Consider the following 24,019-nt stretch of genomic DNA (forward strand, 5'->3'; position numbering starts at 1 on the left):
GCGTGCGTAGTATTGGAGAACTGCGGTCGGTGCTGAAGGCTGTAGGGAAGACGGCGGCGCTGTGGATTTAAACGCGAGCCTGTCGCGGCACACCTGCCGCGGCTCGCTTTTCTCAGAACGTCGTTACGGAGGAGTAACTTCCAGTCCTCCTACTGCAGCCCAGCTAAAGCGGAGTGCACCAGTCCTCATTTACAGTTTACTTCTGAGAGCCCATCTTACAGATGGGCAAACGGAGTCTGCGAGAGGACAAATGATCAATCTATCAGTTGAGGTCTTAGCCCAAAACCAGTTCGTCCTGCAAACCCTAACTCTCATTCCTGAAGGGTCAGGGACCTTCTGTGGGTCTCACAGTGCCCCGTGTGATCTCCATCCTGAGAAAACGTAGTGAAAGTGTTAGTAGCTCAGTCATGTCCAACTCTTTGCGACCCCATGGACTGTAGCCCGCCAGGCTCCTCTGTCCATGGAGTTCTCCAGGCAAGACTACTGGAGCGGGTTGCCATTCCCTTCTCCAGGGGAATCTTCCCTACCCAAGGATGGAACCCAGGTCTCCTGCATCGCAGGCAGATTCTTTGCCGTCTGAGCCACCTGGGAAGACCCCCATTCTAGCGCACGTCTTTTCGTTCCGTTTTAACTAACCTGGTCGGGATGTGGCTTTCCTGATAGCAGGCTGGGAACTACTGGAGCACAATAATGGGGTCTGACTCTCCTCTGTCCCCCTCCACCGTCCGCCCCCCCACCGGGCAGCACAGGTTCTGATACGTAATAGGCGCTAGCTTTTTTTTTTTTTTTTTTTTTTAGCCTAATGAACACAACAGTGATGACCGCCCACTCTCCTGACTTTTCCCAAAGCACCATAAGGCCATGACACAATCACCCAGGGGCCCCCACCTCGCTCCTCCTCCCTTCCCTGAGCACGGCTCTGATTTTCTGAAGTTGCCTCACTTTCCGGTAGGTGACGGGACACGGCTGAGCCCCGGCTGCTCTTCCCGCTCCAACCGAGAACTGCCCACTATGGCGGAGGTGCTGAGCCTGCAGCTGCTGACTCTCTGTGAGACACCCACCCCTTCCCCCTGGGTCCCGGGCTGGGCTGGGTCTCCCTGAGGGCAGGTGCGGGTGATCAAGAGACCCTAGCTGAGGGTTCAGAGGGAATTCTAGGTTAAAGTGACAGGACGGGGCTCCGACCCCTGGAACCTAAGGTAAGAGGACAGGGGGATCCCAGATTCCTGGGCTCCTGGGAGAGGAGGAAGCTGGGGAGCAGGATGCTCTAGATCTTGAAGCAAGAGAGGGCTAGGGACCTGAATTCCTGGGAACCGGGACTGTCCAGTCCTAAATCTTGATGTAACAGAGAGATGGCAGCTGAGACACCTGGGTCCCTGTGAAAGGGGGAAGCCGGGGACCCAGACCCCCACGCCCCAGAGAGGAGAACTATGCGCTCAGATTATTGTCTCCTGAAAAAGGGGGAGTCCAAGCACCTGAATTCTTGGGTGTACAGGAAAGAGGGGTTTGGGTCTAGGCTTTGTTTTGTTTTTCTGGCTGTGTGGCGTGGCTTGTGGGAGTTTAGTTCCCCAAACCCGGGATCGAACCCCAGCCATTGGCACTGAGAGCGCTTAGCTGTACCCACTGGACCGCCAGGGAATTGCCTGGGTCCAGGCTTTTGGTCTCTGAGATAAGTGGGCATTGGAAGTCTGAGTTTACGGCTGCTGAGAGAGGAGGAAGTTTGGGCAAGATTCCTGTTTCTTGGAGGAAAGAGAGCCCAGGGACTTGGATTCCTGGGCGCGCAGGGAGGTAGGGCTGGGAGCAGGTGAAGGCTCTGACAAGACCAAGCCCCCACCCCCCCCCACCCCCCCAACCCTCTATAGGGCTGGTGTGTCCTGCAGACATCACTCCAGCTGGTGAGTAACACCCCCCCCCCCATTCTCCCACGTGTTTCTGACATCCCATTTCCAGCTACTCAGCCTTTATTTTGGTGCCCACCCTCACCCCAGATTTCCTTACTTCCCTGTCCTCTCTTCTTTCTTTCCCTCCTCCCTTCCTCACTCACTTTATTTTTATTTACTTTTTGCCGCGCTGGATCGTGGTTGCTGCGCTGTGTGTTTTCTCTAGCTGTGGCCACAGGCGTCTCCCTGCCGTGGCTTCTCTTGTTGCCGAGCCCAGGCTGTCAGTGCGCGGGCTTAGTAGTGGCAGCACACGGGCTTGGTTGCCCCGTGGCATGTGGGATCCTTCCAAACCAGGGCTCGAACTGGTGTCCCCTGCACCGGCAGGGGGGTTCTTACCCACTGTGCCACCAGGCAAGTCCCGTATTCACTTTAGTGAGCAGTGCAGAGAAGTCGGGAAGGTCATGCACATTGGCGTGAAGGAGACCTAAACGGGAACCCCGGTTTCACCCTCATATTCATTTATGACCTTGAACAAACCGCTGCATGCTAAGACTCAGTTTTCTCTGTAAAATGGGCTGTTGTGAGGATTTAACAAAACCACATGGCGAAGTGTGGGGTTCAGGAAATAGGGTCTCCGGCAGCCCGTTATTATTCCCCCATTTGGAAAGTGTGGTTCTCCACCCTGAGATGACTCTGGGTTTCTTTCCAGGGTTTCTGATGAGGGAGATCTCGTCTTCCTCTTAATTTCCCCCCAACTACGCTCCAAATAAGAATCGCCTAGAAAACCATTAATACCTTAGTTATCAATTTTTAAAGTTTTAAATGCTAAAGCTAACATATATTCATGGTTTTAAAAATTATCATCAGACTTCTCTGGTGTTCCAGTGGTTGAGACTCCATGCTTCCACTGCAGGGAGCATGGATGGGTTCAGTCCCTGGTGGGGTAAGGGTCCACATGCCACACAGCGAGGCCAAAACCCCCATTAATTACTATTAAAGGATGTATAGCAGCTGCTGTCATCCCTTTCCTCATCTTCCTGATATAATTTCTGAATCCTTATAAAAAAATGTCCATGCATTCTAACACACACATGTAGTTTTGTGCTTCTTTTTTTTCCCCCCCAAAGCAAAACTGGTATGTCGTGACTCACAGTGTTCTACATCTTACATTTTTCACTCTGTAATTGCTCTTGGATACATTTCCATGTCCTTATAGATGGTTCTACTTTTTTTCTCTCTCTTTTTAAAAATTGCTATCTGGCATTTGCCATTGTAGGGATGGGTTCTAGTTTAGTTGGTTCTCCTGGTCTATATTCAGGTTGCTTCCAGTGCTTACCCTCACATTCATCGCTGCAGTGCGCATTTCAGTGAACTTTTCATGTTCACTTAAGTGCATTTGTCTAGGGTGGACTTATTGAGTGGCTGGTCGTATCCTTTGTGTATCTTGATAGAAACTGACAAACCGCTGTCTCAAAAGGTGCGGTTGAATGCACCTAAGCACCTGTTTTACTACATATTCTCCCAAACACAAAGTTAACCATTATTTTATTTATTTATCTATTTTTGACAACCTGAGAGGCAAAAATGTCTTACTATTGTGTTAATTTTTTAAAAAGTAGTATTACCGTGGAGTGACTTTCACATTGTAACCCCCAGATGTGTTTTGGTCAATTGGACTTCTTCCTCTGTGAATTGCCTGTTCATATGTTTTGCCTGACTTTCGGTTGAATTGGCTCTAAGATTTCTTTTGACGCTTTTTTTTTTTTTTTAAATGTGGACCAGGTTTTTGAAGTCTTGATTGAATTTGTTACAATATTGCTTCTGTTTTATGGTTTGTTTGGGTTTTTTTTTGCCACAGCCATGTGGGATTTAACTCCCCCATCAGTGATCGAACCCACACCCCCACCCCCCACCCCCACCCCCGCGTTGGAAGGCAAAAGTCTTAACCACTGGTCCACCAGGAAAGTCCGTCCACACTCTTAATCTATGTGGTTTGTGAATAAGCCATTTCTGACAGTGCTGTCACTTGTCCTCTAGCTTCATTAACATGTCTTTCCTCATATGCAGCTTTAAAAGGTTGAAATGGCCAAATTAATTAACCTTTTCCCTTCTGAACTTCTCATTTTACATTTTGAGACAGCCTTCTCAACCCCAAAGACAAATACATTTTCCTATATTTTTTTCTGATACTTTTATAGCTCAAAAAAAAAAAAAAAGCACATGTAATTCTTTACATTAATCTGGAATTTGCTTGGGGGAATGGTGTGAGGTAGGGACCCAACAATTCTTTCCCCCCAGATAGATGGCAAGTTTGGGCAACTGTTGAAATACGTCAAATATGTTACAAGTATTCTGAAGGGCAATTTGAGTTCACAGGTTTCTGGGATCCAATCCCTTGAAGTGATATTTGAAACAGGAGACGATGCCTCGCTCCCCTGACGTACAGCCAGTTTTGAAAGCCTTGGTTGGGGTCCAGTGTCTCCCCATTTTAGGAGCGGGGATCTGAGGCTGAGAAAGGGGCAGTGATTCTCAAGGAGCCTCTCCTCCTCCTCCAGCTGCGCGCGCGTCTCCTTGGGCTCCCGGGAAGTCCGAGGACCCAGGCAGCCACGTTTACTCAGGCTCCCCAGCCTCCAGCCCCAGGCCGTGGCTGGGCGCTCAGCCCGCTGCTGTTGTGACCCCTGGGGTCAATGTCACCTTGAGGTGCCAGACACCCCAGCCCGCCTGGAGGTTTGCACTCTTCAGGTCTGCAGAGCCCACTGCTGTGATTCACCGGGATGTACCTGCGGAACAGGCGGAGTTCTTCCTGGAGGAGGTGACCCCAGCCCAGGGGGGCAGTTACCAATGCTGCTACTGGAGGCAAGGCTGGGGGCCAGATGTCTGGTCCCACCCCAGTGATGCCCTAGAACTGCTGGTGACAGGTGAGGTCCCAGGGGAGCAGGCTGCGGAGAAGGGACACAGGTGGGATGGGGGGACAAGGAAGGACCCATCTATATATGGAGAGGAGCTTGCACAATGACACATACAAAAAGAGCTACATGGAGACAGAATTCTCAATCAGGGGTGATTATGCACCTCCCCCCGCCCCCCACCCACCCATTTCCGCCCCCCCTCCCCCGGGTCTGGCAACATTTGGAGACATTTCTGCTTTTCCTGACAGGGGAAGGGTGTGCTATGGGCGTCACATGGGTTAGAGGCCAGAGATGTTATAACACACCCTGTATACAAGACAGTATAATCCCCCCCAACACCCACCCCTAAAGAATCATCCAGACTTATCAAAAAATGTCACTAATGGGAATCACCCGTGGTCCAGTGGTTAGGTTTCCAAGCATTGACTGCCGAGGGTGCAGGTTCAATCCCTGGTCGGGGAACTAAGATCCACCAAGAAGCTGAGAAACCCTGGGAGAGAGAGACAGCCTCTGAGCCCGACGGAGAGCAAAACGTGCACGACGGGGAGGTTAAAAGCAGAGCATTTTAGTGAGCACAGGGACCGTGGGAAGAAGTGGGGGGGAGAGGGAGGCAGACACACAGGGGCTGGGGGAGACCACGGAGAAGGCAGAGGCGTGCAGACACTGGCCGGGACTGCAGGAGAGGGATGGGCAGGGAGACAGGGGCCCAGAGAATGGGGGTGGGGGGGGCGATGGGGGGAGGAGAGTGCTGAAAAGCGGAAGGAGGGGGTGGGGAGAGGGGAGGGGAGATAACGGGGTGGGGGGAGGGGAGGGAAGAGGGAAGGAGAGAGAACGGGGAGAGGGAGGGGGAGGAGAGAGGGGGAGGGGAGGGGAGAGAAGGGGGAGGAAAGAGAATGAGGGGGGAGGGGGAGGGGAGGGGGAGAGGAGGGGGGAGGGAGAGGAGGGGGGAGGGAGAGGAGGGGGGGAGGGAGGGGAGCGGGAAAGAGAAGGGGAGAGAGTGGGGGGAGGGGAGAATGGGGAGAGAGTGGGGGAGGGATGAGGGAGGGAGGGAGGCGGACCCCCGACCCTCCCACCTCCTCGTCCGGCAGACGAGCTGCCGCGCCCCTCGCTGGTGGCGCTGCCGGCGCCGGTGGTGGCGCCCGGGGCCAACGTGAGCCTGCGCTGCGCCGGCCGCCTGCGGGGCATGAGCTTCGCGCTCTACCGCGAGGGCGAGGCGGCCCCGCTGCAGTACCGGGACTCGGAGCAGCCCTGGGCGGACTTCCCGCTGATCGGCGCGCGCGCGCCCGGCACCTACAGCTGCTACTACCACACGCCCTCCGCCCCCTACGTGCTGTCGGCGCGCAGCGAGCCGCTGGTGGTCCGCGCCGAGGGTGAGCGGCTGCCCTCCGCCCCCAGACCCGGGGTCAGGACCCGCACCTCCGCCCGCAGACCCGGGGTCCAGACCCCGCACCTCCGCCTCCAGACCCGGGGTCAGGACCCGCACCTCCGCCCCCAGACCCGGGGTCAGGACCCACACCTCAGCCCCCAGACCCGGGGTCAGGACCCACACCTCAGCCCCCAGACCCGGGGTCAGGACCCGCACCTCCGCCCCCAGACCCGGGGTCAGGACCCACACCTCAGCCCCCAGACCCGGGGTCCAGACCGCACACCTCAGCCCCCAGACCCGGGGGTCCAGACCCCACACCTCCTCCCCCAGACCCGGGGTCCAGACCCCACATCTCCGCCCCCAGACCCGGGGTCAGGACCCACACCTCCTCCCCCAGACCCGGGGTCCAGACCCCACACCTCCGCCCGCAGACCCGGGGTCAGGACCCGCACCTCCGCCCCCAGACCCTGGGTCCAGACCCCACACCTCCGCCCCAAGACCCTGGGTCCAGACCCCACACCTCCGCCCGCAGACCCGGGGTCAGGACCTACACATCCGCCCGCAGACCCGGGGTCAGGACCCGCACCTCCGCCTCCAGACCCGGGGTCCAGACCGCACACCTCAGCCCCCAGACCCGGGGGTCCAGACCCCACACCTCCGCCCGCAGACCCGGGGTCAGGACCCGCACCTCCGCCTCCAGACCCGGGGGTCCAGACCCCACACCTCCTCCCCCAGACCCGGGGTCCAGACCGCACACCTCAGCCCCCCAGACCCGGGGGTCCAGACCCCACACCTCCGCCCCCAGACCCGGGGTCAGGACCCGCACCTCCGCCCGCAGACCCGGGGTCCAGACCCCACACCTCCTCCCCCAGACCCGGGGTCAGGACCCACACCTCCGCCCCCAGACCCGGGGTCAGGACCCGCACCTCCGCCCGCAGACCCGGGGTCCAGACCCCACACCTCCTCCCCCAGACCCGGGGTCCAGACCCCACACCTCCTCCCTCAGGCCCGGGGGTCGAAGCCCTGCTCCCAGGCAGCCCCTTCAAGGGTGACACTGGAAGTTAAATTCGCAGCTCCGCTCTGGAGGTTAGAGACCCAGAGGACGGGCGGGGATGCAGGTCTGACGGGGACGCTGACCGCCTCTCTCCCTTGCTGGCCCCGCAGGCTCGGGCGCCTCGGACTACACTCAGGGCAACGTCCTCCGCCTGGCGCTGGCGGGCCTGGTCCTCATCTCGCTGGGCGCCCTGGTCGTTTTCGACTGGCACAGCCAGCATCGCGCCTCTGGCAACGTCTGAGCCTGAGCCCGGGCGGGCAGAGAAGACTTCCCAGAGAGGAGGGAGAAGACCCTGGGGTCCCATGGCTGGACCGGCCCTGCCAGCAGCCCCACAGCCCAGCTTCCCCAGTAATATTGACCTTGCACGGCGCCCTGGATCGTCCTTCTGGGTCGTATCTCCAGGACCTCCCAGATCAGTAGAAGGCACTGTCGATGGTTAAGCCTTCCTAACCAGTAAGTCCTGAGATCGAATCCCAGTGCCGCTACTCACTCCTTGTGGGATATTAGGAAAGCGACACTTCCCAGCCTCCGCCGCCCTGGCGGGAAAATGGAAGCTTTGGAAATACTTGACTAGGATTACGTCGACAATGCTCAATAAATGTCAGCTCCTGTATAAGAGCTGCTTCTCTCAGACTCACAGAACCGAACGAAATTCTCGTTGTGATTGTTGCTTTTCACTTGTTCATGCTCCAACTCACCTTTTATTTTTTTATTATTAATATATATATATTTTTTATTTGGCTGCTATGGGTCTTGGTTGTGGCATGTGGGATCTAGTTCCCTGACCAGGGATTGAACCTGGGCCCCTGCATTGGGAGTGTGGAGTCTTAGCCACTGGGCCACCAGGGAAGTCCCTCCAGCTCACCTTTTTAAACAAGTCACCATCATTCTCTTCATGACGTCACTCTTGGTGGCCACACAAACCTCTTCCAAAGTCCTGTGCAGATCTTCCCCAGAGGAAGACCAAGTTCAGACCCTGCGGAATTTCTTCTCCGATTACAGATTCATGGGCTCACAGCTACTTTCCCGAGCCCACCTTATCAGTAAGAGGCAGGGTCTGTTGCTCAGGCAATAGCCAGTGGCGTCTGTGCAGTCGACCTTTGACCTGGACCCTAAACTCTCCCTTCTGGAAGCCCTGGCTACTCCCATAGTTTCTCCTGGGTTTATTAACTTAATTCTCATTTTATCTGGCAATCTGATGCCTTTCTCATGCTCATGCACACATTTTCCGTTCCTAAGCAAGTCTTAATCACTCACTCATGTGTTCTTGATTTATGCCTAATTTTGGTGGATCACATCCTCTTCTGTTTTTACTAAAATTCTCAACTTCTCCTTTCTCTCTTCCTACTTTACAGAGGAGAAGATGACTTCCTTTTTTTGTTGTTGTTTTTGATTTTGGACAACCACAGCCCCACCACTCACTGGGTGGATAGCTTTGAACAACCTACAGATCCTTCTGAGATTGCACCTGTGAAAGGAGAAACTAAAAACATCTCCCATGTCAATTCTAGAGAGAATTGAAGCAGGGGTCCCTACCCTGTGGGATCTAATGCCTGACGATCTGAGGTGGAGCTGATGCAATAATAGTAGAAATAAAGTGCACAGTAAACGTAATGCACTTGAATCATCCTGCAACCATCGTACCCCCCTCGGTCTGTGGAAAAACAATCTTCCACGGAATTGATCGCTGGTGCCAAAAACATTGGGGACCGCCAAATTAAATCAATACCTTGTCCCCAACACGTGAAGAATTGAAACAAAACAGGACCGGATGGTCATTGCCCTGCCCCAATGTCCTCTGCCTGCTTTTTGTCTGTGGGAAATGTTAGTCAAAGACTAAGTTTAATCAGAGAAATGAGAACGTGTGAAAACAAAGGAAAGCTGTCAAAAAGAGACCAAATAATAATAATAATGTCATTAAGCATAGTCGAGGACACTTAGTTCTTTCTCAAGGGCTGTGGACATTATTCTGAGCCATATCCTGTGAGCTGTCTTATAGATACTGAAACCCCAGGTGGAGAAGTTAACTACATGATGGCCAGACTCTACCCAGGACATGAGCTGCCACGTGGTCATGGCATGTGGTCAGCTGAGAACTGACCACGAAGAAGTGGGAACAAGTGGACCCTGGAACTGAAGATTCAGTTCAGTTCAGCTCAGTCATGTCTGACTCTTTGCAACCCCATGAATCGCAGCATGCCAGGCCTCCCTGTCCATCACCAACTCCCGGAGTTTACTCAAACTCATGTCCATTGAGTGGATGATGCCATCCAGCCATCTCATCCTCTGTCGTCCCCTTCTCCTCCTGCCCCCAGTCCCTCCCAGCATCAGGGTCTTTTCCAATGAGTCAACTCTTCACATGAGGTGGCCAAAATATTGGAGTTTCAGCTTCAACATCAGTCCTTCCAATGAACACCCAGGACTGATCTGCTTTAGGATGGACCGGTTGGATCTCCTTGCAGTCCAAGGGACTCTCAAGAGTCTTCTCCAACACCACAGTTCAAAAGCATCAATTTTTCAGTGCTCAGCTTTCTTCACAGTCCAACTCTCACATCCATACATGACCAGGAACTGAAGATTAGCTGTACCTAAAACAACCAAATGATGCTGCTCAGACCACTGATGGCCACTTTTAGAGATGACTGTGCTGTTTCTGCATGTAGCACCCCCCCACCCCCACCATCTGTCTGTAAGAGCTATCAGCCCCTGCTTGTCCGCGGAGGGGGGCGGGGAGCTGGCTCTCCGCTCAGTTGCCGGCATCTGAAATAAGGCAAACTTTCCTTTCCACCAACCTGGCCTGTTTATTGGCTTCTGAGTGGCGAGCAGCCGGATCCACAAACTCCTTTCAGTAACAGGTGTTGGTGCCCAGCGTGGAGCTGGCTACAGCTGCCTCCTGGGCTTTCATAGCGCCTGGCTCTCCTGGGTCTTCTAGGGGAGAGCTGTGGCCACAACAGCATATCGACCTGCTGCTAAGTGGTTAGCTAGCCCCGAGTAGGAGATCTGGGGGATGTTCCCAGCAGCTGCCAAAACCTTTTGCTTTGAGGATCATCCCTGTTTCTCCCCTGTTCGGCACTGGCTGCCAACTCAATACTTTTCTTGGTGGGATGAAAACTTGCATTTGGGACGAGCAGACGAGCTCCAAGACCTGATAAGCCCACCGGTGTGCACACAGCCAGCCTTCCCATTTGTGAGTGCTAGCGCTATTTGGTGGAGAAGGCAATGGCACCCCACCCCAGTACTCTTGCCTGGAGAATCCCATGGATGGAGGAGCCTGGTGGGCTGCAGTCCATGGGGTCGTGAAGAGTCGGACACGACTGAGCGACTTCACTTTGACTTTTCACTTTCACACGTTGGAGAAGGAAATGGCAACCCACTCCAGTGTTCTTGCCTGGAGAATCCCAGGGACGGCGGAGCCTGGTGGGCTGCCGTCTATGGGGTCGCACAGAGTCGGACACGACTGAAGTGACTTAGCAGCAGCAGCAGTGCTGTTTGGGCACTTTGCCAGTTGGTTCTGACCTGTGTCTGATGTTGATGATCATTTGTGAGCGCTGACTGCGATCTGGGCATTTTTGCCCATTGGTTCTGACACCTGTCTGCCATTGCGGGCCGTTGGTGAGTGCTGAGTGTCATTTGGGCGTTTTGCCAGTTGGTTCTGACATCTACCATTGAGGGCCATTTCGGGGACGAGTTTGTTTGCGATTCTATGGGTCACCCTCGGAGAGAGGTTATGACTGATCTGTCGTTTGGCGTGTGAGTGTGTATTCCATTTGGGTGACTGGTACTCTTGTTGCGTTATGTAAAATGGGAGATTCAGGTTCAATTCATTAAGAAAAATTTTATCTGTAAAATTATGACCAAAGAATGATTTTTTTGGACAATGTATGGCAGCAGTATTCTTCAGGCTCCAGAGAAGACTGGTTAAGATGAAGCTCTTGAAATTCCAAAAAACCAGTTCTTTTTGCATATGCAATTACAGAAATCTAGTTTGATAAAACTCTTTTATCAGACCCTGGGAAAACAAAAATGTGCCTAGGAGAAAATTTGAAGTTAGTGGTTACCATGTCCTTGAAATACAAACACATTCCACTTTGCCTGGATCTTCAGCCTTGGGTTAAATATAAAACTTCAAGTCAAGGAAAAAGAAAAGATAGAAGCCTTTTAAAACTGAGAATGTAAATTTTACTATTCTATTATCCATAAATTGGCAAGTTTAATTGCAATGCCTAATTCAATAAATGTAAAAAGATGAAGCAAAGAGATCTCTGTTTGTCTGGAGGTTTGTATGTCTCAACATGTGTTTTTGCCATTAGATAACATTGCTGAGGTTTATTTGTAAAGGGGCTCTATTTAATTGGCCTTAAAAAATATAAGTGCTTACAAATCAAACAAATCTAAATTTACCTACTTTTGTCTTCTCATAAGACCAAGAGGGAAACTAAAGATGTTTGGGTTTATTAAACATGCATGATGTACCATTAAAGAAAAATTATGCTGTGAAAAAATATATACTTTTAGAAGTATGAAATATGTTCTTTAAGTTTGCAATCAGAAAGTGCTGGCATATCATTTCAATCACTTGGTTTTGTTAAGGTTTCAAGGGTTAAAAATTGTGATATATGAAAATGATAAGGGAAACATTTCTATATGTAAAACAAGTAGAACATGTGTTGTTGGTGAAGAGAAAGGATAAAGAACAGAGGTATTTTTGATGGGAAAAAAAATAATTATTTTGTCCTACAGTTGCTTGTTTCTGGATAAGAAAATACAGAACAAAGTTGTTTGGATCCAGAAAATGATAAAAGATTTATGAAAAAGGAACTTTGAAAAAAGAATTTTGTATGTTGTCAGGATTAAGATTAGACTGAATTTAATTAGGTTTATGAATGTCGTTATTAACAGTAAAATGATACAAGACTGAGTTTATTTTGTTTTGTCTCTGTTAAGGAAGCAGAGTTCTCCTAGAATATTGATCTGATTTTGATAACAGAGACTGCTGATGGAAAGTAATTATTTTGTTTCTAATCCTACTTCTGACCCCAATGTTCAGGATAGAAAAATTGCCCAATAAAGTTGTCACAGAGTATAACTATTTATGATGTGTAACACTGCTGGCTTTAAGTTGTCTGCTTAAAGCATATGTACAATGTTTGTGTGACCACTGTGTATAGATGATAAAATGAACAGCCTATAAAACATTTCCCTGTTAGCATACCTCGGAGCCTGTTCATGATATCTGATGAAATTTCATGGACAACTAGGCATTATATAAACAAAAAGTGGGCCTAGCATCAAAGGAGATGGCTGGACCCAGAGCAGGCAGAAAAAAGAGCCACACTCTCAATGTTGGGAAAATATATTGATGATCAATGATTCCTGTGAAAGGAGTCACAATTAAAAGGGGGAAAGGATGGAAGAAATGTTCACATATTGAGGTATGGGGAAGTCATTTTGGCCTCTACATGGTTTAATTTAAACTTTAGGCTAACCAAAACAGCCTGTTGGGGACGCCAGCAGTGAGAATGAGTCCTAACCACTGGACCACCAATGGGTTCTAGCAGTCTAATTTATCAACTGAATTCTCATTGCCACCCTATTGTTGTGAAATAATTTGACAACAGCCCTTAGTTCTTAGCCAGTGGGCATGTCTACCAGCCAACCGATGCTTGCCGGGAATTTCCAGTATCCTCGAGGGCAAAGTGCCGTCACCTCTTCAGGAATCCTTCAGGCTCATGCCTAAGGCATCTGGAGGGCTACCTATCTGAAGCCTGAAATCTGCCCGAGGCAGGTGAGGATTTTCTGTGAGCCAAGTTCTTGTGCAAGAAACGTGTTGCAATCGGCATCCTTAACACGTTTCCGGAAGGGTGGGGAGCGGGAACTGAACTGCCCAAGGAAACTGTTGCTGTCCCCACTCTGGAGTCCAGGGGGCGGGGGCGGTGAGGCGCTGGTCACTCCAGCTTTTCCCCTCTCTGTGGCTGCAAAACCGAAGGACCCCTGGACGAGCCGACATGCCACGATGCTCTCCAAACTGCTTGTCCTCCTCTGCCTCAGTAAGTCTCACAGGGCCGTACGTGGAGAACGCAGAAAATAAGGTAATTGGTGAGAAGTTTACATTGGGCTTGGAGACAGAAAGGACATCAACTTTAGTTACTGAGTGCATATCATGTGTGGGAAATCGGAGCACAATATACATGTTCCCTCTAAACCACTGTTTAACAAACTGGGATTGCTCTTGTCTCAACTCTGTTTGGGATGTTTGCTGAATGCCTGAACTTCATAGGCTTTGTGCTTTTCTTGTTTTCTGGCCTTGTGTTTTTCTTAAGACTGACTCACACTGTTTTGCTCACATAAAAATATGTAAGTTAGAGCCTCTATATCAATACCATTCATAAAAGTCCAGTGTCACATAGAAGGTAACTATTAAAAAATGCAGCGAGATAATAAACATTAGAAGATGCTGTGTACTGTTCCATGTTAAGTTTCTTAGCCTGAAATACACAATTTCTTTATTAGAAAGGCAATCAGCCATGATCAAGATACATTGGAGGCTAGTTTCAAATAGACTTCTTGTTGATATCATCAAAGGCAATATGAGAGTACTTATGGCATTCTGTCATGCAGGGATTTTTTTTTTTTACTGTTTTTTAAAGAATCTTTTTGATTTGGGGTATAGCCAATTAACAAAACTTCCCAAATGGCTCAATGGTAAAGAATCCTCCTGCCAATGCAGGAACCTCAGGAGACACGTGTTTGATCCCTGGGTTGGGAAGATGCCCCTGGAGAAGGAAATGGCAACCCACTCCAGTATTCTTGCTGGGTTAATCCCATGGATGGAGGGGCTTGGTGGGCTACATACCATCCATGTGGTCACAAAGAGTCAGACACGATTGAGCGAGTGAGCACGTATAGCCTATAAACAATGTTGTGATGGTTTCAGGTGAATGGGGAAGGGACTCAGCCGTACATATACACGCACTCATTCTCCCCCAAACTCCCCTCCCATCCAGGCTGCCCCATACCTCTCAGCAGAGCTCCCTGCGTCTATGGTATGTCCTTGCTGGTTCTCCAGTTAAATACAGCAGTGTGCATGTGCATCCCAGCTCCCTAACTATCCCTTGTCATGAAATGCTTTAACCTTCCTTCCTTCCACCAAAAATCATCATATGTAACGCCAGTGGAATATATTCCACATTTGGGAGATACCACCCTGATCCTTGGCCAACCAACCAACCAACCAGCCAACCAAACCAAAACCCTGCAAGAGCAGATCAGGCAGGTCCGTGTCGACAGCTTAGGACTCGGATGTGAGTTTGCAGAACCAAGGGGCTTGCTTCAGATTGCACAGGTGGTATGTGAGGAAGCCAAATTCAGCCTAGAAGGGTCTAGCTCCCCAAACGATTCCACTCAGGCACGACATTCAGTTAAGAGAATGTACACACGGGGTCTTCGGTATGGAAGCACCCTGGGCATGCCTGATGGGACTTACGGGCTGGAAAACGCCCGAGGAGGGAAAAGATGCGTGGTTCAGAATGCCCCCCGCCCTCCAGCTATGCAGCTAGGAGGTGACACACGATGAGTATTTCCAGAAACCAACAAGGCCTGGTATTCACAGCAAATCTGGAGAGGAGAACCCGCCTCCACGAGGACCTTTGCCCTTGGCTTTCTGCTCTCATGGCAACCCACTCCAGTATTCTCATCTGGAAAATCCCACAGACGAGGAGCCTGGCGGGCTGCAGTCCACGGGGTCGCGGAGAGTCGGACACGGCTGAGCGACTAACACCTGAACTTCCTTCACTTCTCCTATCATCAGACATTTCTGATGCCCAAACTGCTCCTCGTGTTCCTCGCTTCAGAGGCTGTTTTAGAGACCTGTCTTAGGCGTGTTCTCAGAGGGAAACGCAGGGCTGCAGCACGTTCGCTGGAGACGCAGCTCCTGCCCGCGCCCTCTGCGGGAGCTCTGGGAAAACCGTGCCAATGTCTGAACGTTTCCTCCTCTTTCAGGGTTACCTTCACGATTAGGGTCAAGCATGCATGGCATTCTTGGGCGGGCCACAGCCCATGGGGTCACGAAGAGTCGGGCACGGCTGAGCGACAAACACAGCCCAGCACGTGCTACGACATAACACACGCAGTCCACGCTCAGGAAGTGCTAAGTGTTTAATTAGGTAATTTTTAAATTCTTGTCTGCGTTGGGCCTGCGTTGCTGCGTGTGGGCTTTCTCTGGCCGCAGCGAGTGGGGGCTACTCTCCGGTTGTGGTGATCGGGCTTCTCACCGCAGTAGCTTCTCTTGTTGCCGAGGGCGGACTCAGTAGTCACGGCGCACGGGCCTAGGTGCCCCGCCGCCTGTGGGATCTTCCCCGGCCAGGGCTCGAACCCGTGTCCCCTGCACTGGCAGGAGGATTCTTTTTTTTTTTTTAATTAATTTATTTATTTTAACTGGAGGCTAATTGCTTTACAATATTGTGGTGGTTTTTGCCATACATTGACATGAATCAGCCATGGGTGTACACGTGTCCCCCATCCCGAACCTCCATCCCTCACGACTGTCCCAGGGCACCGGCTTTGAGTGCCCTGTCTCATGCATCAAGCCTGGACTGCCAATCTGTGCCACATACGGTAATATACATGTTTCAGTGCTGTTCTCTCAAATCATCCCACCCTCGCCTTCTCCCACAGAGTCCAAAAGTCTGTTCTTTCCATCTGTGTCTCTTTTGCTGTCTTGTATATAGGGTCGTTGTTACCATCTTTCTTAATTCCACATACATGCGTTAATATACTGTATTGGTGTTTTTCTTTCTTACTGCACTCTGTATAATAGGCTCAAGTTTCATCCACCTCGTTAGAACTGATTCAAATGCGTTCTTTTTAATAGCTGAGTAATATTCTATTGGAAAAAATAGCTGAGTAATATTCCAGTGGAAACAGTGTCAGACTTTTTTTTGGGGGGCTCCAAAATCACTCCAGATGGTAATTGCAGCCATGAAATTAAAAGACGCTTACTCCTTGGAAGGAAAGTTATGACCAACCTAGATAGCATATTAACAAGCAGAGACATTACTTTGCCAACAAAGGTCCGTCTGGTCAAGGCTATGGTTTTTCAAGTGGTCATGTATGGATGTGAGAGTTGGACTGTGAAGAAAGCTGAGTGCCGAAAAATTGATGCTTTTGAACTATGGTGTTGGAGAAGACTCTTGAGAGTCCCTTGGACTGCAAGAAGATCCAACCAGTCCATCCTAAAGGAAATCAGTCCTGGGTGTTCATTGGAGGGACTGATGCTGAAGCTGAAACTCCAATACTTTGGCCACCTCATGTGAAGAGCTGGCTCATTGGAAAAGACCCTGATGCTGGGAGGGATTGGGGGCAGGAGGAGAAGGGGACGACAGAGGATGAGATGGCTGGATGGCATCACCGACTCGATGGGCATGAGTTTGAGTAAACTCTGGGAGTTGGTGATGGACAGGGAGGCCTGGTGTGCTGTGATTCATGGGGTTGCAAAGAGTCGGACACGACTGAGCGACTGAACTGAACTGAACTGAACTGAATATTCCATTGTGTCTATGTACCACAGCTTTCTTATCCATTTGTCTGCCGACAGACATCTAGGTTGCTCCCATGTCCTGGCTATTGTAAACAGTGCTGGCAGGAGGATTCTTAACCACTGGATTTCCAGGGAAATCCAAGTACCTCTTTTTATGTTTTCTATTCCTTTTCTTTTTGCAGCCACGCAGGGCAGCTTGTGGCATCCTAGCTCCCCAACCAGGGATTGAACTGGTGCTCCCTGCAGTGGAAGTTTGGACTCAACCACTGGACTGAGGGGGAATTCAACGTTTATTATTCCTTTTATCATTCAGTCCCCTCTGACCTGGTTAGACATTGCTTCCATTAACAATCGCTTCCAGAGATCTTTTAACCTTTAAACTTTTAAAACCTTCTCCTTTCAAACATTTGCAAGTACGTGCTTCAGAGGTATTCCGGGCATTCACAACGTTGTGCAAAGCGTCAGCCCACACTTTTTCATCATCCCTGACATAAACTCTACTTGTTAACCAATAACCTGCTTCCTCTTTCTCCTCAGCCCCTGGTGCCTTCTACTGTACTTTCTGTCTCCATGAATTTGCCTGTTTTAAGTATTTAAGTGGATTCATAACAGTATTTGTGTTTTTGTGTGTCTGGCAAGTTTCACTTAGACTAATGTCTTCAAGGTCCATCCATGTTGTAGCATGTATCAGAACTTCATTCATTTTCATGGCTGAATAGTATTCCATTATGTGTATGTGCCTCATTTTTACAATCCATTGATCTTCTGACGGACATTTGGGTCTTCTCACCTTTTGGGTATTTACTCTTCTGCTTTTTTTCAAAACATGAAACATAATATTTTTGATTGACTCATGCAATTTTAGCACAAAGGCTTGGTAACTTCCCTCTTTCATTGCAAAGACACAGAACTGTTTGTCCACACAGGGGTAAAAAGAGGAAATCTCTTAGCCACACAGACCTAACCAACATCTGCTGAGTTAGATCAATCTCTCTCTTATAATAATGTTGGAAAACAGGCTTGATATTAGTTTTAAAGAGATGTTAGTACTCAGGTAAACCTGTATCTACCATATCCAGGCATTAACACTAGTATGTGTGTATATACAAACATATGCACACTTTTCAGATTGTTTTCCCTCACAGATTATTACAAGATATTGAAAATGGTTCCTTGTGCTATACAGTAGGTCCTTGAACCTGCTCATCCCAAGCTCATAACTTATCCCTCCCTTCTCTTTCACCTTTGGTGACCACAAGTTTGCTTGCTACCTCTGTGGGAACTAGGAGCCCACGGGCAGCACAGCCAAAGAGAGAGAGAGAGAAAGACGTGTCAAACTAAGCGTGGCTCTGGTAGAAGGAGAGGGTAAGAGGCTCGGGGGGATTCTGCGGAGCCAAGAAAGGTCCTGGGGTCTTGGGGGGTGAGCGCAGCCCAGGAGAAGCCCTGAGGTCAGGGTGGAGGAGCGCCCAGGCTCCAGCGTGGGGACGTGCGCTCGCCCGCCGGCGGGAGTCCAGGACGGCCCCTGGGGGCCAGGAGGTGACGACGCGGGCTCCAGCCTGGTGTCTGTGTCTCTTCCTTGCAGGGCTGTGTGTCGGCCAAGCAGACAGAGGAAGAGCTGGTGAGTGGTTCTCCATGGACCCTCCTGATCCTTCCCACCCCCCACCCTCTCCAGGGGCCCCCACTTTCCCCTCCCCCCATGGGCTTCCCGAGAGCAGGTGGGTGGGGCGCCCCCAGACCTGAGACCCGCTTCCTTCCAGAGGCGCTTCCCAAGCCCTCCCTCAGGGCCTGGCCCAGCTCGGTGGTCCCCGCCGGGAGCTCCGTGACCCTGCGATGCGGGGCTCCCACCAGGGACGTAAGCTTCACTCTCAAGAAGGGGGGACGCGTCTGGGAGATGGTCCAGTCACCCGACTCCACAGAGGGCCGGGCTGAATTCCACCTCCCGGGTGTAACTGTCCAGCACGCGGGAGAATACAGCTGCGAATCGCACGGGACGGGGGATCCCCGCGGGAGCTCAGGGCCCAGTGACGCCCTGCTGCTGCTGGTGACGGGTGAGGGGGCGCCTGGGAAGGACGGACGCCCCGGGGCCAGGGGACGAGGGAGGGAGCGGACCAAGAGACGCAGAGCGGGTCTCCCCTCCAGGGCTGTTGGGAGGGGAGATGGAGAGAGGCAGGGACCGAGGTGATGCCTTGGCTTGATCCAGGGCTTGAAGGAGGGAAAATCTCCTTGTTGGAGTCGGGCAGAAAGAGAAAGAGGTCATTTGCATGTCCCGCAAGAAGCCCCTGCCGGAGAACAGGGCAAGCGGGGCACCCAAGGCTCCTCTCCGTGACCTGGGAGTCCCCCTTCTCACAGGGTATCTCAGTAAACCTTCCCTCCAAGCCCACCGAAGGGGCGCTGTGATCGAAGGACAGGAGGTGACCCTGCAATGCCAGCGGCCGGCCACGGACCTGAGGACCGTCATGTTCGCTCTGCTCAAGGCAGGAAGCGCAGCGCCGGTGCAGGTCCGGGCACCGGCCGGGCGGGAGACCGACTTTTCCCTGCGGAACGTGAGCGCCAGAGACAGCGGGAACTACAGCTGCGTGTATTACCAGGCCAGGGCCCCCTTCCTGACTTCACAGGCCAGCCCGCACCTTGAGCTCTGGGTGGCGGGTAAGGTTCCGCGCGATTGGAGGGTTTTTTCAATCGAAGTCAGGCATTGACTTACCCCTTGGCTCTCGTTTCTACACCACTTGCGCTTGTTTTTCTAAAGTTGATTCATTTATGTACTTTTGGCCGCACTGGGTCTTCGTCGCTGCCCCTGGGCTTACTCTGGTTGCCCGGACGGGGCTCTGCCGCAGGGGGCGGGCTTCTCACTGCAGCGGCTTCTCTCCGCGTGGACCACAGGCTCTCGGGGCTGGTTCAGTAATTGTGGCGCCGGGGCTGAGTGGCTCCACGGAATGTGGGGTCCTCCCGGACCGGGGATCGCACCTGCGTCCCCAGCATTGCAAGGCGGATTCTTAACCCCTGGGCCACCAGGGAAGTCCGCACTATCTCCTCTTTTTAATGTCCTTTCTTTCCTACTTTCTACTCCTTTTTTGTTGCTGTACATTCTTGGTCAATTTCTCCTGCTTTTCTTCAAAGCGATCAAACTCATCATCCTCAGAATTCCTTCTACCACTCTTGCATCTCTTAAAGTTTGGCTTATCCTGGTGATCTTGATTTTATTCTCAAGAGCAGTTTTTGTTGTTGTTGTTCTCATCATGTGGTGATTTCTCAATTTAGAGAAATGGATGCAACATCTGTCCGTATCTCAGGTCACTTACTGTTTGAATTTGTCTGGGATGATTTTTCTTCCTGGTAGAATTTTGTTCCACCGAATGCTACAGGCTTTCCTTTTCTCAATTCTGTCAACTTCTTTCTCTCTCTCTTTTTAAAATTTATTTTTATTATTTATTTGGCTTCACTTAGTTGCAGCACACAGGATCTTTAGTTGCAGCATGTGGGATCTAGTCCCCTAATCAGGGATCAAACTCAGGCCCTCTGCATTGGGAGGGCATAGTCTCAGCCACTGGACCACCAGGGAAGTCCCCCCACCTGAATGTTTATGATTAGAAATCAGGGTCTGTGCGCTCAACCCCAAGATGGGGAGAGGCCTTACTGAGCAAGGTGGTGTCATTACGAATTTCTCCCAGGGGCTTTTGCCTGCAGGGAACACTACTGGTGACAGTTTAGAGAAGAGCTTGGCAGTGACTGGGATGTGTAGGTGAAGACACGAACACAGGCTTCTCTTTAGGAACCAAGACCAATGCCAGGCCGGAGCCCTTCTTGGCTGAAGCGGAGATCCTCCAAGGTCCAGATGCTGAGCTACTAAGCTCAGTTTTCTAGACTCACTGCCGGCATGGAGGTCTGTGCGGTGGAGGGGGACGCAGATGAAGCTGCTGAATTATTGCAGTGCTTTGCGGAGCACCTTCGGTTTTCCGAGTTGTTCCTAAGGCTGTGTGTGTGAAGTCACTTCAGTGGTGTCTGACTCTTTGCGACCCCATGGACTGTAGTCCGCCAGGCTTCTCTGTCCATGGGATTCTCCTGGCATGAATACCGGAGTGGGTGGCCGTTCTCTTCTCCAGGGGAATCTTCCTGATCCACGGATTCAGCCCGCATCTCTTAATTCCTGATTCATGGATGTAGAAGGGCAAAAGGACATGTGGGAAAGTGGAAATGTGATAAGGAACAAATAAATGGAGACTTCCCTGGTGGGCCAGTGGCTAAGACTCTGCAGTCCCAATGCTGGGGGCTGGACTTGGTTCCCTGGATCCTACCCCATCAACTAAGATGTAACACAGCCAAATAAATATTTTTAAAAATAACAAATAAATGAAAGATAAATGGCAAGGCAGAGGGAATTAAAGAACAGAGGAGGCAGGTGGAACCACTGCACTGTTTATTTTTTCCATGATTAAAACCTAAATGCCGGTACAGCTGACCACTGGCCAGGAAAACCGGGCGGGTGTATAGGAGTCACGCTGGGTAGATGACACCCTTGCATGGTCCGTGCTCATCCACTTCTCTCTTTTAGCTTCCCGACCTTCCATAAACTCGGATTATACCACAGGGAACCACATCAGACTAGCTCTAGCCGCTGTAATCATGTTTATCACAGGGGCTTTCCTGCTGGAAGCCTGGTGTAGGCAGAGGCACATCGGCGGGGAGTCAGGTAAAAGCAAAACAGTCCGGGACACCTCTTTTCACGGGCTGCTATCATGATACAGGGGTTTTCAATCTCCACAGTCTACCATAGAACTTATTCTTTAAAAAATTTACTTACGTGTCTGCACTGGGTCTCAGTTGTGACCCTTGGGATCTTTAGTTGCGGTCAGGGGGGCTCTAGTTCCCTGACTGGGGATCGAACCCAGGCCCCCTGCATTGGGTAAGTGGGGGTCTTAGCCACGGGACCCCCAGGGAAGTTCAGATGGTGGCTAACTCTCTACAGTCAAATATTCCTACAACACTTGCTCCTTTTCTCCTTGCTTACCTTCAGGATGAAGGATCTCAGGTCCCCAGAGCTGGAGAAGCCTGTGGAATGACTTATTCTGAACCGGACAGCAGAGCCCTAAGTGAAGGTCTTCCCAGCCAGAGAAGGAAGGGAGAACTTCCAGCAAGGAGTGGACGATGAGGGAGAGGCCCCTCAGGGGACTGGGCAAGGGGGAGGCTCCTTCCTCAGATCGCCAATAAACGTGTGTTTCCTTCTTCTAAAGAATCTCTTTTAAGTGAGAGGTATTATTCACATAGAATTAAAGGCACACATCTCAAGGGCACAGCCTCCATAACTCTATTTATCTATCATCCATCCATCCTAATCTGTCATCTATCTGTATATCCATCCATCATTCCATCTATTTATCTATCACCTATCTATCCATCCTAGTCTATCATCTATCCATATATCCATCCATCATTCCATCTATTTATCTATCACCTATCTATCCATCCTAGTCTATCATCTATCCATATATCCATTCATCATTCCATCTATTTATCTATCACCTATCTATCCATCCTAGTCTATCATCTACCCATATATCCATTCATCATTCCATCTATTTATCTATCACCTATCTATCCATCCTTGTCTATCATCTATCCATATATCCATCCATCATTCCATCTATCTAGCTATGTACCTGTGGTCCGTCTCTGATGCCGTGATTATTACCCTCATGGTCTGGTCCAGTGGCTCCATGGTGCTTCTCCTGCACAGACACCACCAGAGGGTGCAGTATATTCACACCCGCACTGGGCACCACAAATGCCCCCCAGAGACCAGAGCCGCCCGCACCATCCTGATGCTGGTGGTCACCCTCGTCACCTTCTACCTGCTGAATTCTGTGTTTGTTCTTTATATCACTGCCTTTTTTGATATTCATCTGTGGTTGATACAGACCTCTAATGTCTAGGTTTCCTGTTTCCCCACCATTTCTCCTTTCCTGCTGCTCCTTAGGGATCCTAGAACTGCTGGATTCTCCTCTTGAGTTGACAGCAAATATGATTAAGGTGATAAATATTTAGTAGACTGCTGGAATAATGACAGAAATTATTCTGTGACTACTCAGTGCCAAGTGTTTAAATCGAGTTATAACCAACATATAATATTACATTAGTTTTAGTTTTTCGACATAACGAATGGGTACTTGCATGTGTTGCAAAATGATCCCCACAGTTCTTACTATCTGTGCACACACACCCCCACATTGTACAGATCCTTTCTTGTGATGGGAACTTGAAGTTTCAGTCCCTCAGCATTTTCAAAAAATGCAACAGTGGAAACATCTATTTCTGCTTTACTGACTATGCCAAAGCCTTTGACTGTGTGGATCACAATAAACTGTGGAAAATTCTGAAAGAGATGGGAATACCAGACTACCTGACCTGCCTCTTGAGAAACCTGTATGCAGGTCAGGAAGCAACAGTTAGAACTGGACATGGAACAACAGACTGGTTCCAAATAGGAAAAGGAGTACGTCAAGGATGTATATTATCACCCTGCTTATTTAACTTATATGCAGAGAACATCATGAGAAACGCTGGGCTGGAGGAAGCACAAGCTGGAATCAAGATTGCCGGGAGAAATATCAATAACCTCAGATATGCAGATGACACCACCCTTATGGCAGAAAGTGAAAAGGAACTAAAAAGCCTCTTGATGAAAGTGAAAGAGGAGAGTGAAAAAGTTGGATTAAAGCTCAACATTCAGAAAACTAAGATCATGGCATCTGGTCCCATCACCTCATGGGAAATAGATGGGGAGACAGTGGAAACAGTGTCAGACTTTATTCTTTTGTGCTCCAAAATCACTGCAGATGGTGATTGCAGCCATGAAATTAAAAGATGCTTACTCCTTGGAAGGAAAGTTATGACCAACCTGGATAGCATATTAAAAAGCAGAGACATTACTTTGCTAACAAAGGTCCGTCTGGTCAAGGCTATGGTTTTTCCAGTGGTCATGTATGGATGTGAGAGTTGGACTGTGAAGAAAGCTGAGCACCGAAGAATTGATGCTTTTGAACTGTGGTGTTGGAGAAGACTCTTGAGAGTCCCTTGGACTGCAAGGAGATCCAACCAGTCCATCCTGAAGGAGATCAGTCCTGGCTGTTCATTGGAAAGACTGATGCTGAAGCCGAAACTCCAATACTTTGGCCACCTCATGCGAAGAGCCGACTCATTGGAAAAGACCCTGATGCTGGGAGGGATTGAGGGCAGGAGGAGAAGGGGACGACAGAGGATGAGATGGCTGGATGGCATCACTGA

At 50.4% G+C, this 24,019-nt stretch overlaps 2 protein-coding genes across 10 annotated transcripts; both read left to right on the top strand.

Annotated features, from left to right (window-relative positions):
- The first annotated feature begins 866 nt into the window (after window positions 1-866).
- On the top strand, window positions 867-7,853 carry OSCAR (osteoclast associated Ig-like receptor). 2 transcript variants are annotated; one of them, XM_043900339.1, is made up of 5 exons: window positions 867-1,048; window positions 1,860-1,892; window positions 4,433-4,795; window positions 5,875-6,156; window positions 7,317-7,853. In XM_043900339.1, the coding sequence occupies exons 1-5, from the start codon at window positions 1,012-1,014 to the stop codon at window positions 7,445-7,447; spliced, it is 846 nt and encodes a 281-aa protein (XP_043756274.1). In that variant the 5' UTR covers window positions 867-1,011; the 3' UTR covers window positions 7,448-7,853. The 2 variants fall into 2 exon arrangements, with proteins under 2 accessions (XP_043756274.1, XP_043756275.1); XM_043900340.1 differs by lacking the exon at window positions 1,860-1,892.
- A 5,171-nt stretch (window positions 7,854-13,024) lies between these two features.
- On the top strand, window positions 13,025-21,971 carry TARM1 (T cell-interacting, activating receptor on myeloid cells 1). 8 transcript variants are annotated; one of them, XM_043900350.1, is made up of 7 exons: window positions 13,068-13,295; window positions 18,028-18,106; window positions 18,324-18,359; window positions 18,499-18,789; window positions 19,118-19,387; window positions 21,291-21,428; window positions 21,753-21,971. In XM_043900350.1, exons 1-7 carry the CDS (start codon window positions 13,212-13,214, stop codon window positions 21,755-21,757), a joined length of 903 nt encoding a protein of 300 aa, XP_043756285.1. In that variant the 5' UTR covers window positions 13,068-13,211; the 3' UTR covers window positions 21,758-21,971. The 8 variants fall into 8 exon arrangements, with proteins under 8 accessions (XP_043756289.1, XP_043756291.1, XP_043756285.1 ...); XM_043900349.1 differs by having other exon boundaries at window positions 13,073-13,295; window positions 19,091-19,387; XM_043900351.1 differs by having other exon boundaries at window positions 13,080-13,253; window positions 19,091-19,387.
- The last annotated feature ends 2,048 nt before the right edge of the window (window positions 21,972-24,019 follow it).

The sequence above is a fragment of the Cervus elaphus genome, chromosome 4 (assembly GCF_910594005.1).
Source record: "Cervus elaphus chromosome 4, mCerEla1.1, whole genome shotgun sequence".
Lineage (NCBI taxonomy): Eukaryota > Metazoa > Chordata > Mammalia > Artiodactyla > Cervidae > Cervus > Cervus elaphus.

Coding starts and splice junctions, on each gene's coding strand:
- OSCAR (XM_043900339.1), top strand. CDS start 1,012: ATGGCGGAGGTGCTGAGCCTGCAGCTGCTGACTCTCT. Junction 4,796..5,874: donor CCTAGAACTGCTGGTGACAG/GTGAGGTCCCAG, acceptor CTCGTCCGGCAG/ACGAGCTGCCGCGCCCCTCG. Junction 6,157..7,316: donor GCTGGTGGTCCGCGCCGAGG/GTGAGCGGCTGC, acceptor CTGGCCCCGCAG/GCTCGGGCGCCTCGGACTAC.
- TARM1 (XM_043900349.1), top strand. CDS start 13,212: ATGCCACGATGCTCTCCAAACTGCTTGTCCTCCTCTGCCTCAGTAAGT. Junction 18,360..18,498: donor AGCAGACAGAGGAAGAGCTG/GTGAGTGGTTCT, acceptor GCTTCCTTCCAG/AGGCGCTTCCCAAGCCCTCC. Junction 18,790..19,090: donor CCTGCTGCTGCTGGTGACGG/GTGAGGGGGCGC, acceptor CCCTTCTCACAG/GGTATCTCAGTAAACCTTCC.